The sequence below is a fragment of the Chaetodon trifascialis genome, chromosome 3 (assembly GCF_039877785.1).
Source record: "Chaetodon trifascialis isolate fChaTrf1 chromosome 3, fChaTrf1.hap1, whole genome shotgun sequence".
In the NCBI taxonomy this organism is placed as follows: Eukaryota; Metazoa; Chordata; class Actinopteri; order Chaetodontiformes; family Chaetodontidae; genus Chaetodon; species Chaetodon trifascialis.
In genome coordinates this window covers 14,457,023-14,469,433 of record NC_092058.1, presented here as the reverse complement: position 1 = coordinate 14,469,433, position 12,411 = coordinate 14,457,023, and the positions used below count along the sequence as shown (strand labels likewise).

General features: G+C 42.1%; 1 protein-coding gene across 1 annotated transcript; it reads left to right on the top strand.

Annotated features, from left to right (window-relative positions):
* The first annotated feature begins 58 nt into the window (after window positions 1-58).
* Window positions 59-12,198, top strand: eif4enif1 (eukaryotic translation initiation factor 4E nuclear import factor 1). The gene is made up of 19 exons (XM_070959412.1): window positions 59-406; window positions 1,123-1,244; window positions 1,335-1,408; window positions 2,461-2,588; window positions 3,422-3,696; window positions 4,080-4,278; window positions 4,435-4,598; window positions 5,340-5,478; window positions 5,905-6,084; window positions 6,485-6,756; window positions 7,421-7,495; window positions 8,487-8,673; window positions 9,058-9,146; window positions 9,453-9,586; window positions 9,944-10,025; window positions 10,152-10,275; window positions 10,370-10,684; window positions 10,845-11,015; window positions 11,177-12,198. The coding sequence occupies exons 2-19, from the start codon at window positions 1,176-1,178 to the stop codon at window positions 11,362-11,364; spliced, it is 2,865 nt and encodes a 954-aa protein (XP_070815513.1). The 5' UTR covers window positions 59-406; window positions 1,123-1,175; the 3' UTR covers window positions 11,365-12,198.
* Window positions 12,199-12,411: the final 213 nt, after the last annotated feature.

The window sequence follows — 12,411 nt, the reverse complement described above, 5'->3', positions numbered from 1 at the left end:
ACATGAGACTACTTTAAATTCTGCAAAGGCGCGATGGGCACAATGTAATCTTTCCTAGGACCTTCTTAAAGCGGCGATCAGAGGAAAATTGCTGCTACGACTTAGAAAACAGAGAAAGACCAGACAATTAACTGAAATTACACAGTCTCTGTGTGAATTAATTTGTTATTTGGACCTGTGCTATTGTGTTTAGTTACCCCAGTACACTGTGCGTTTGCTGAAATCACTGCAACAACTCAACCGGCTTTAGATTTGATACTTGCTGGGTGGGCATTATCCCCATTCCCCAGCTAGTTAGCTAGCTAGCTAGCTAAAGGTGCTAGTTTTGCTAGCTAGCTAACTAACTAACGTGAACTGCCGCTGCTTGGCCGTTAGCAACCAGTTTTCCACGCAGGATTCAAGCTGAGTAAGTTGGCCTTTTGTGTTTTTTAAAAATATGATAGATAGCCAGTTATTTGTACAAATTTTATACCACGAACGAGGTTTAACGTTTCTGTTAACTATGTGGGACGCTATCTTAGCTAAGTCTCTACCAGTGCCTGGGCTAATTGTTAGCGTATGTTCTCTTGAATCTCAGTAAAGAGATGATTCATTTGGCAGTAGATTGGTTGAATAATGTCAACGTTCTGTGTTTTTCTTCAAAATAGCTTCGTTCACAGTCTAGACGCTACAGGCAATGTGTCAATTAACACTAGGTTAATTACTGCAATTGTAAGTCTCGTCTCATGTCAGCGGTCTCTGGCTGTTGTCAATTAACTTGCTAATTATCTAGCAGCGCTTGTTAAACTGTCCCCATGCAAATTGACTCGACGTTAGGTGAACTTAATTGTTAATTTGATAATTAGATTTGGTTGTGCTGTTTGTTCGTGTTGGCAGCCGGGACGCTTTTTTATGTTTCGCTTTTCCATGCTAACCGTTTGAAATGTCATCAGCACTGGAATGACTCGGTGCTGCTTCAACTTTAACAAATACTTTAACTGATTTGATCGACCACAGTGATCCATTTAACAACATCAACCGACGCAGTAATTAACCTCATTGTCGAGACGGATCCAAATGAAGTCACTGAAACTCTTATAGTCATGCTTGACTAAGTAGAAACGCTAACTTTGTTTCCAACAGGATCAGAGTCATTGTTGGGCTGGAAGCTGCTCGCTCTGCGTCTGAAATCAGTCATGGAGAACGATGCTGTGGACCATGTTAAACAACAGCCAGCAGCCACAGCTCCTTTCAGATACAGCAAGGTGATGACAACTACCAATAATATGATAATTTAGTGACCACACAGACTTCTTCCTAATAGAAATTTATTAACCATGATCAATTAAATGCAGGAGGAGCTTCTGGAAATAAAAGAACTACCCGTCTCCAATGAAAGGCCAGAGTGTCTCTCTGAGAAATATGACAGGTAAGAATTTATTTCCTCTGATATAAAAGTCCACATCACACATAATCCACATAATAGTATTCAGATTTTATCAAAATTATATTATGTGGGTCAATCAGGGGAGCTAGGCTAATCTTGTCAAATGAGGTAGTTTAAATGAACTGCATTCAAAAACGTCAAAGCTTCTCTTTTACAGTAATTGGCTTAATTAGGTATCCGGTTATAGATATGTCTTCCCCGGTGAGAATGAAGCTGATGAGAAGGAAGACGTATTTACTCTTGAGTCTACAACATGAGTGGCTTCCATTTGTCATTTGAAAAGAGTATGTTAGAAGACAACATAATTAATTGGTGACTTTTGTAACCTTGGGTCATGAATGTATTAAGATTCCTTTGTCATTTTTACTTCACTCTTGAATCTCAGTGCAAACTATTTAGACCATTGAAGAAATGTTCATCACATACAGCTGCAGGTGGCTGGTCAAAGGTTGGGTCTTGTGACGTCTTCGTGAGACGTCACATGTAAAACAGTGTTTGGTGTGCAGATGATTTGTCTGTTATTTTTTTCTTCTAAATTGTAGTGGCAATGTTGGCTTGGACCACATGAGCATAATAATTTGATGTGTTTGATGTGTTTTTCAACCTTTACCAACCATCCAAGACAAGCTGTTTGACATACCAAACAGACCTGTGCTTATGTTGGAGTCTGATATGTTTTTTTGGTCTCTCTCTCTCTCTCTCTCTCTCTCTCTCTCTCTCTCTCTCTCTCTCTCTCTCTCTCTCTCTCTCTCTCTCACCTAATCCATCACCAGTCTTTTGTGTGTTTTCTACTTGAATGATGATCAATTCTTCAGAGCCCTGCTGTTTCATTGCAGATGTTTAATCATGATTTTAGACATGAGATGGCTGAATACAATTTAAAAGTAGCTGCTATGATAGAAAATGGCATTACTCCTCTTGGCCCAGAGATGGTTAAGATTTTTATTTTGGAATAATTTTAGCCAAACATTTGTCCTGTTTTTAGTCTGGAGTATGTCTTTTAATTGTGGGTTCAAATGGTGTTTTTGTTACAGTGATGGTGTCTGGGACCCTGAGAAGTGGCATGCTTCACTGTATCCCACTTCAGAGCGTAGCTCTCCAGTGGAAGGTTTTAAGAAGGACTATGTGGATGAAAGAGTCCCTCTGAAACGAAGAATCCCAGGTAAATGTCATAAAAATCATTGAATTATCTTACTGTCTGTAGGTGAGGATGGGGATCGAGAACTGGTATCAGTTCAAAACCAGTTCCATATTGTTTGATCCATCTGAATCGTATGCCTCCAAGCTTATCAGTTCCTTTTACTGGCATTTTTTTCTGGCAGTTTGTTATTGCAAAACAATGACAAGACTCATGCATCTATGATGCTATAAACTTGCATTTCATGATGGAGAAAAACAACGGTACCAAAGCAGGACTTCATTTCATGAAGTAAGATGACAACAGTGGTAGTTGTAATGTCTGTAAAAATGATCATTTCATATAAGCGTGGAATCACCAGCAATAAGTTGAGACACCTTTCTATGCAACATTATACACTTTCAAAGACACTGAAAACCTGTGTAGGCCCACTTTTTTCCCACACAAAAAATTGATCAGAAATCAAAGGAATTGATAAGAATCAGGTTGATGAGCAGTATCAATTATGGCATTGGGATCAAAAAAGTCTTATTAATTCGCATCCCTATTCGCAGGAGGATGTGTGTCATTGAATGTTATTCAGGCAGTGTTTGTGATTAGACTGCTCACAACTATTGCCTGAATATTCAGCAGCTCTGGTTATGCTTCAACATGTGTTTGTCATGCATAGTGTTGTCTTGAGGGATGAGATAACAATATATAAATCAGGAAGAAATTATGTTTTTTGTGACAAAATTAAAAGATGATCTTTAATCTATGCTAACTCTGGATTGTAAGTTTGTTAAGCATGTGACTGGGTGTTGTTTGTAGGTACTTTAAACATCTAAAACTGGGCCTTTTTACTGCATTGTGTTCAGATCCTCGTGAGCGCTTAAAGGAGGATGATCTGGATGTCATACTGAGCCCGCAGCGACGCAGCTTTGGAGGTGGATGTCAAGGCAACGCTGCACTTGCGCCTCATGCCCGTCGCCCAATCAGCCCCCTCGAAAATAAGGAGAATGAGAGTCTCCGTCTTGGAGCTGCGCGCAGAATCGGCAGTGGCCGCATAATTGCTGCCCGAGCCTTTGAGAGAGAAGCTCGGGCAGAGAAAGAGAGGGAACGTGAGAGGGACTTCAAGGATAAAAGATTCAGGGTTGGTGTTCATTGCTGTCAGTTCATCCATAAAGTATTTCCCTCAGCATTTAGTTTATTGAGGTTGGCATTTCCTCGCAATTTTCAGTAGGCTTGGCAAGAAAGTCCACCAAATCAGGCGCGTATGCCCTTCAGTTTGTCTAAAATGAGCAGGTGAAATTAAAGCCTTGAAATTTGAAAATGTTTTTAAGGAGACTTGGACTTTCTTATAATATTTCTCACATTTTAGAAAAGCAATCAAGGCGTACTCACTGCTTATTAGAATGAGGAAGTTGCTAAGACTGGTTTTCATTTTAAGAATGGTCCAGTTCATTTAATCTAGCTGAGCAACATGTGAAGTATAAACACAGTGACCTCATGTTTGTCTTGTCTGATCCTTTGCAGAGAGACTTTGGTGACAAACGTGTGTTTAGCGAAAGGAGAAGGAATGACTCTTATGCAGAGGAGGAGCCAGAGTGGTTCTCTGGGGGTCCCACCAGCCAGTCTGAGACAATTGAGCTCATCGGATTTGACGACAAAATCCTGGAAGATGATAAACGCAAGTCCAAGCGGTCAAGAAAGAGGGCAGAGTCTTTAAAAGAAGGCATGTCAAAGCGTTTTTCTTCAAAATTCAGTTTGCCCATTTTTTTTTCTTTTGTTTGCATCAGTTACTGGAACTGTATGATATCATTTGAGTATCTGCTATCACATCAGGAATACTTAAGATTTGGGTTTTTGTCTTCACATTTATTGTGTACAGTAGTGGAATGTAATGGTGGACAGGCTGGAGAGCAAGATGGGGTTTTACAGTCCACTGCTGATCAGGAGGTTCCCCACCCTGATGTTCTGCCTGAGCAGTCAACTGGAGACTTTGACTTCAATGAATTCTTCAATCTGGAGAAGACCATGCCAGGACTGGCCTCTGTAAGTACTGGGGTGCACTGTGTGGTTTTGTTGGGTGTTTTAAAGGTGTGAACATCACAGATGGGATGTCATTCATAACTGCTTTTTCCTTTTGTGTGGTATTCTATGCCAAGCTAAACAGTAGTGGTTTTCAGGACTAGTATCTGCACTTTCCCCTACAAACAGACTGGCTTTTCCATATATTTATATAATGATAACGCACATTGACGTAGCTCTCACTTGACAAATTCCATAGGCTGCTTAGGTTCATCTTTTATAATGAATAAACAAGCCTTTTTGAAGCCAAGTGTTAAGTTTGCAGATACTTTGTCAGCACAAGATTACCTCTGCTGCATTGGCTTGATCTCATTGAACTTGCTCTGTGGTGGGAATTGTCACTGAATGGTGCGCTTTCTAGATATTTTTTGTCAGTGGGCTACTGCATGGGGTTAAAAAGGTATCAACGATCCAAATTTATGCCCATCATTATAGTTACATTAGAACTGCTACTAATTGGACAACTAAATGAACCAGTCCACAGACTAAATAATACGGTTGTGTACTAATTGGTTTGTGGCATTAAAACAACACATGGTCAAACAGCAGTGCATTCACTGACACTGCCCTCAGTCTCCTAGCGCATTTTGTGCTAAATCGATGGAAAACATCCTAAACGTAAGTGCCACCTTTGTCCTTGTACCCTTCGGTCTGCCAGTTTTTGTTTCCCACCCTGTCTCAGAGGCGCATGTTTGTGTCTTGCAGATGATAGAAGACGTTTTGGGGGAGGGCCCTGTATCGGCTAGTCGCTTCAGTCAGTGGTTCTCCAGTAACATGAGCCCTTCAGGCAGCCGGTCCAGCAGTCTGAGGTCCACTCCTCACGAGGAGCTGGAAAAACTCGCAGGTAAATGATTTGATTTCCCTTGATGAGCTTCATGTTGCTTAAAAGAGTGCTCTAGCACTCTTTGGTGAAGCTGTGTTTTGACACATTTTGGTATGAAAACTTCAGGCCTGTTCTGTAGAAGAGCGGTCACATTAACTTCAGTGTGCAAGGTTTTATTATCCAGATAATTCAGTAAATCTGCTTCATGGAACGCAAGTCCCTAGATGTACATTCAGGGCATTATTGTGGCTTACTGTATCAAAATACACAACTGAAACAGGCCAGTCTTAACTCAGCCCCACTCTGGGGGCATGACATTACCAACTTTGAACTTTGTCTTCACCAAGCTGCTCCTTTACTACATCATTCTCCAGTGCTGGCATATCACATTATTGCCTTTGTTTGTGATGGATTTCCTAAATCTTGGACTGTTTTGCTCCTCTGAAGGGCTTGAGCCACGTTGCACATCCCCTGGTCACCACGGCACTGCCCAATACTTCACACCGATTCAGTCATCGGAGTGCAAGGAGAAGGTGGACATCCTGGAGCTGCTGCACAAGGCCAAAATAGACCTGAAGCCTCTTCTTTCCACCCTATCAGTCAACAAGGCTCGGCTACGGGAAAGCAGTGAGTGCCAGTTCACGAAAACATTTGCAGTTATACCATGACATAATTTTTTTACTGCTGAGTGCTAGAAAACTTGTTCATGCATGGTTAGGCAATATAGATTAGATTTGTGCATGGTAACGCATGTTTTGATTGCAGTGGAAATTCAACTGAGAACTAATTTTTGATGGAAAAACCAGATGGGGAATGTCTCTGGGTAATCCAGTGAAATATATCCATGTTTGGATGTCTGAAATACATCCATGTGTTTGATGGCTTATGAAATTGGACTTCATGATTTGCATTCCATAGTGTCACTGGCACCTGCAGTAACAAGCTGCAAAGCAGTGCAGCATTTAATTTCCCTTTTGTTGTTTTGAACAGTGCTGCATACAGTTTTGTAATACCCATCTGTCCCCAGCTAACTGTGGAGCGGTGCTTTCGCTGGAGGAAGTGGAGGGAGAGATGAAGGGGATGAAGCTGGACTCAGAACCACAGGTGCGAAAGGTGCGGCCTCCACAGAGGGGAAACGGCACGCCCTTCATGGCTGAACATTTAGAAGAGGCTTTAACGGGTGGCTCCAGCGCCCGTCCACACTCACGTGACTCCGACATGTCGGCCTTTAATAAACTGGTCAGCAGCATGAAGGCAAGTGGAACTCTGCCAACTCACCCCAAAACCAACACAAACAATGTAAGTATTTTAATATCTTTTTTTTTAACTGTTATTGACCCAGGCTTAAACTGGATAAGTAACAACATTGTGTATGTTGCAGTGAAACTGGTAACCGTTCATACAAATCTGTCGCTGTGTGATGCTGCATGCAATCATTTAAACTTCACCTAGATTAACCCACTTCATGAATGGACTTGAAAGTGATGGGCATAAATTTGTTTAATGCTTTTGTAGGTTATTTTTTGTGATGCATGAAAGCTGCAAGCGTCCTTTTTATGCAAGTCTGCTCCTGATTTGGTGAGCTGGATATTTTTTTGTGCTGAGATGAGAACCACTGTCATTGGATGAATGCCCATTAGTTAAGATATCAGTACATTTATCCAAAGGCATACCTGACTTGCATAAGGGACACTTTATTGTGACTTGCATGTACAAATCAATCTCAGTGGGCTTGTATTGTTGCAGGTTAAGGAGATTTCACCAAATTTTACATTGGATAAATGTGCAAATTTTGTACCAGCTGGCCAGATCCTTGAAGGCCAATTTGAATGCCATTTCTCTTTTGATGCACTTTAAAATGCCTCCCAAAACCTGACATTACTTACTGAGATGGGTTTTCACAAGGAAGTTGTTTTTGGTTGTGTTGCACCTGCCACAATGTCTTTCTCCCCGTACAATGCAGCAGCCTTCAGACCCAGCTGTGGTGACAATGTCTGAAGCTCCGGTGCCTGCTCAGCAGCAGAAAAACATATTTCAGGTGCGTATGTTGACTATCCTTTCAGGCAGATGCTGTAAATGTTTATTATGGGCTTGAGGTCTTCCCAGGGCCACTCAGTTCCTATTAAGAGAATTGGGGCCAGGTGGAAATTATATTCAGCCTGAGGAAGGTCCCGTTGTACTCCAGGTTTGTGATCAGGTGGTGTCACAATTATAACAGGACAAACCGGTTGCTTTTTTACAGCAGATGGAGAGTGCAACCTGAAGTATAGGGGGAAAATGACATGTATGTTGCTCTTAACAGCAGCTGCTCTTTAACACAGGCAGCAGAATGATGGTGCCGTCATATCTCAGTCATATTTGAGTGCTTTTGGGGCGACTGTGTTTTGAATTTGGTCCTCGGGTCTATTTCCAGACTTCTTGCGCAGTTGAAGGATTGTATGCCCTGCTGGGTAGATGACCATACATATTGCTGTGGAAAGACCTTCAATGCTGCAACATGCTGTGAAGCACTGCATAGACCCTCAAAATTAGTCTCAACTGAATCCTTCAGGCTGAACCTCTGCACACTCCTATGGGAGAAAAATTTCATGTGAAACTAATTACTCACCTTTATTACTATCAGAGGGAGGCAGCATGAGATAAATATCATATATTTAATCTAGAGGCCATACCTGCAGCAAAAATCTCCAGCCCATACCAAACAGCCTCCAGATGACATTTTATAGAAAGGGTTTATGCAGTTTACAAGTTCAGATTGTGTTTGAGGGGCAGCCAGAAACATTAGAGATAAAATGTCTAAGAACATTATAACCTTGTGTGTGCTGCATCCAGCGGTGTCTTTACTAGAGCTGTTGAGAATAGTTGCAAGGTCCCAATTTGGCAAGTTGCCAGGGTGAGATCCATGGAGGAAAAAATACACACTCACATTTTATGAACCGTAATTTTGCACTTAAATCAAATTGCCAGACCAATAACATTAAAGTGAATTGAGACTGAAATGCATATATCTGTATGTGCTGGTATTGTAGGAGCTCTTGGGTGGTCCTGCTCGTAGTGGCTCCCCTTCACTACTTGGCAATCTGTTGGGCAACTCTGATGGCCCAACGACCTCGGCCCCTCTACATGGTCTACTACATAAGGGCCCATCACCCCCTCTCTTTCCACAGAGGGCACCCTCACCTGACTACTTCAACAGTCGGTTGCAACCTTCAGCAGGTGAGTTCATTGCAAAACCATACCTTGGAAACGGAGGTACTGCACATTGTATGCATTGACTCTGCCTTTTAACTAAGGCTTAAGCTACTGATGTCATGAAGGTATCTTCAGAAATGAGCCCAGAAAAGTATTTGGAATTGTGGAGTCACAGATGTTTTTTCATGAAATCTTTGTCCTCAGGACAAACAATGTCTTACCATTGAAATGTTCTTGGTTAGATTTTCATGATCAGCAAATGATGGAAAACTCTAAATGGGAAGCAACACAAAGTGTTTGTCATTGTTAAGATAGCCTCCAAACTTCTTTACAGCTCTGATTGCATGACATAGATGGTGTTGGTCAGACAAGATGGATCATTTGTTTCTCTCCCTCACCTACCTCAAGGTTTTCCCGTTGGTCCTCAGCCCATGCTGCCTGAACAGTTTGCTGATGTACACAGGTCTATCAGCCCTGGAACTGCTGCACAGCAACAGGTAACAAATGCTTGGACATGTTGAACTTGGCTTAATTGCTATTTCCATCCTGTTTTGGGTGTACACAGTAGTAAGAAAAGCACTAATGGCTTGGATATGAATAGGTAACACTTTGTATGTTAACTATTTAATTTGATTTTTATGATATTCAAAGAAGTAGATGTTGTAAGGCATGTAACAATTCTCAGCTTGCAGTAAGAGTTTTTATTTTTTCTTTATTATAGAGTAATTTTAAGAGAAGTAACACTCATCCTCATGAGACATCAGTTGGGGATCTTATCACTTGTGTGTATTCTGTTTGTCCAGATGAGGGCGCTCTCCATGCCAGTGAATCAGGCAGATCTTGAAGCTCTTGCATTCCAACAGGATCTTGCTCTACATGCCCACCACTCTTTCCAGTCTGGCTACAAGCCACCACAGGATAAATCTTTTCGAAATAGGTACATTTAAAAAAAAAAATCAAAAAAACCTGTTTAAATACTTTATCATATGTATTAACAGAGAAATAATTAGAGTTGAATGTGATAAATACCTCCTGAGTTAGTCAGGGATGTTCATATGCAATGTTTGTATTGGGCTACTTTTTTAGCAACTGGACTGATGGAAAATGCATCTTAGTGTGCTGCACATGACAGCAGTAGAAATGTAGAAAGAATGAAAATCTCTTGACAACCATGGAAGATATTTAGCTACATATTGTCATACTTTGGTGTACTGAAAGTATGTGCCCAAACCAGATAACAAGGATTGTTTAGCATCAGATGGTTAGTTATGGCTGATGTGCTTGTGGTCCACAGACTGCAGCGTGCGACTCGCTCCCCTGGTCCAGGCCCTCAGCCTGCTGGAAGAAACTCTCCAGCCAATGCGGTCACCAGCATGGTGAGCATTGACTTTACCCTCCCAGCCCTCAGTGTTCTGCCATGTAAAGTTAGGCTCTTTCAACTTTTGTCTGTATTGTCTACACCTCTTGATGTGACTAGTGTGAATGTTTTTTTTTTTTTTCAGCTGTCACCGTCATTTACACCCACATCTGTGATCCGCAAAATGTACGCGACAAAAGATAAAAGCAGAGATGAGCCATCAAGTCGTTCAGAGACCAAGGAGGAGGCAGGAACGCACTCTCAAGATGGTACAGAGCATTAAATTACCCACAACTTCCTGATTTGAACTTAGCCCAAGTGTGACAGCACTGTAACATTGGCATTTGGGTAATGTGATTACAGACAGCGGCTCACCAAACCTATATCTGGAAGTGATGGATGGGAATGCTGCCCAGTCTGGGGGGGGGAAGGCCGCCTCGCAGACCTTGTCAAGCAAGGAGCAGGAGCGTCTCAGGCCTGGCTCCGCTGGACACCATACGTCCACCATGCCACCTCCAGGACACTCCTCATCTTTCCCTCGTCCCATCTATCCAGTACCGCTGCTATCCCATGTACCTATGGTGCGCCCTCCTCCCCAGCTCCACCCTAATGTGGTTCAGCGAATGCTGGCGCAGGGTATCCAGCCCCAGCAAATTGGACCTGCTCTTGTGCAAGCAGGTTAGTGTTTAGGGTTTTTGGTTGTTTTTTTTTTCTCCATGCTTTCAATGTTTGTTACACGTCTTTGTGTTTTACTGTAATAGCTTTTCGTAAAATTGACCTGATGTTCAACCTCTCACCTTGATGACCTCTGATGGACGTCTCGAATTGTACAAACCAGGTATATTTCCACCACATGTTGACCTTGCACAACTTCAAGGCTTGCCTCCTGCCCTGCTTGGACAACCGCTGTACCCTCTAAGTGCAACAGGGCATCCACTTCTACCTCCCAGAGCCAATACTCAGATGCAGTTAGCAGTAATGCAGCAGCAACTTCAGCAACAGAGACCAAGTGAGTACAAGTCAAATAGCATGACTCAGTGAGGGCAGTCATATCTTAAATTGCACTGTATTTGTGCCATATGGAATAACCTAAATTTGGGTAAGAACTTCCCATTTATTTTTTATGTTTTATACTCTTAAATTAATCTGCATCATTTTGTCTTCTTGCAGTACATCCAAGTGTCGCAGGCCCTCAGTCACAGAGCCAAGGCCCTCACCGGACAAACGGCTCCCAGCGACATGGGGGCGGCTCCCCTCTAGGCCTCGCCAAGTGGTTCGGCTCGGATGTGCTAGAACAGCCGCTCCCCTCCATGCCGGCCAAGGTCATAAGTGTGGATGAGCTGGAGTTCCGGCCATAAGAAAATAAACACTGTACTGGATAGCAAGATTTTTTTTTTTTTCTTTTTGTTATTTGCCCATCTCCACCTCCTCCTACCATAAAAATGTGAACTTTAATTTGAAAGAGCACAGACCTGGACAGTCTAACCCTGCCATGCTTTGTCTTCAACCGTGAAGTCACTGCTTTTGAAGAGGTTTGTCAGCAGAAATGGGAGGACAAGCAATGGCGAGGAGTTGTGCCGACTGACTGAATTTTCTTTTTGTTTTTTTTTTATTTGTATTCGGCTCTACGCAGTAAATAATGTATAGGCCCAATTGTACAGACCATGGGAAAGAATCTTATTCTCCCTGTATATAGCTATTTTTTTTCCTTTTCTTGGTATGGGGGAAGGTGAAACTATCCTGCAGTTCAACTGAAAACTGTGAGACAAAGTCACCAAGAGCTGGTAGCATTCCTTTGTCTTGTTCAACTTTGATTCCCCCCCGAAGTTCACAGATAAAGGGCTACTGCTAGTGAGAAATGTGGGATTGATGAGTAACTTAAGTGTAAACTCTGCTCTTCCTTTGTGGCATGGCGAGTGGCCCTTTTCTGTCGATATGACTGGCTGGAGCATTTCAAGACAACTCCAGGGGATGCAGCTAGCGCTGGTTGTGCCTTTTTTTTCTGTTTGTTTTCCTTCCTTTTTTAAACTGTGTCCTCTCCCATCCAACCTGTCACTAGGGGGGTGCAGCACTGCTCACGTTGTCAATTTTTTGAGGGTGGTTGGGATTCAGTTTATGTGCTATAAGTTATAAAAAGCACAAATAGAATTAATAAATAAAATCTTCAGTAAAACAGTTTGCTTAATTGTTTTAAATGGTTTTGTAGTTCTTATTGCAGTGAATGTGTACCCTCTGACCACTGAGTGTAAATCTGAATGGACAGTTGTCTCATCCAAACTCATTGTAGGAATACAACCACTAATTGCATACATGTAAGGATACTAAGCACTCTTGGTTGTGCTGCAGACATTTAACTGGGTCACTGTTTTATTCAGTACAAGTCTACAACCCAGTGTGGAGCTAGA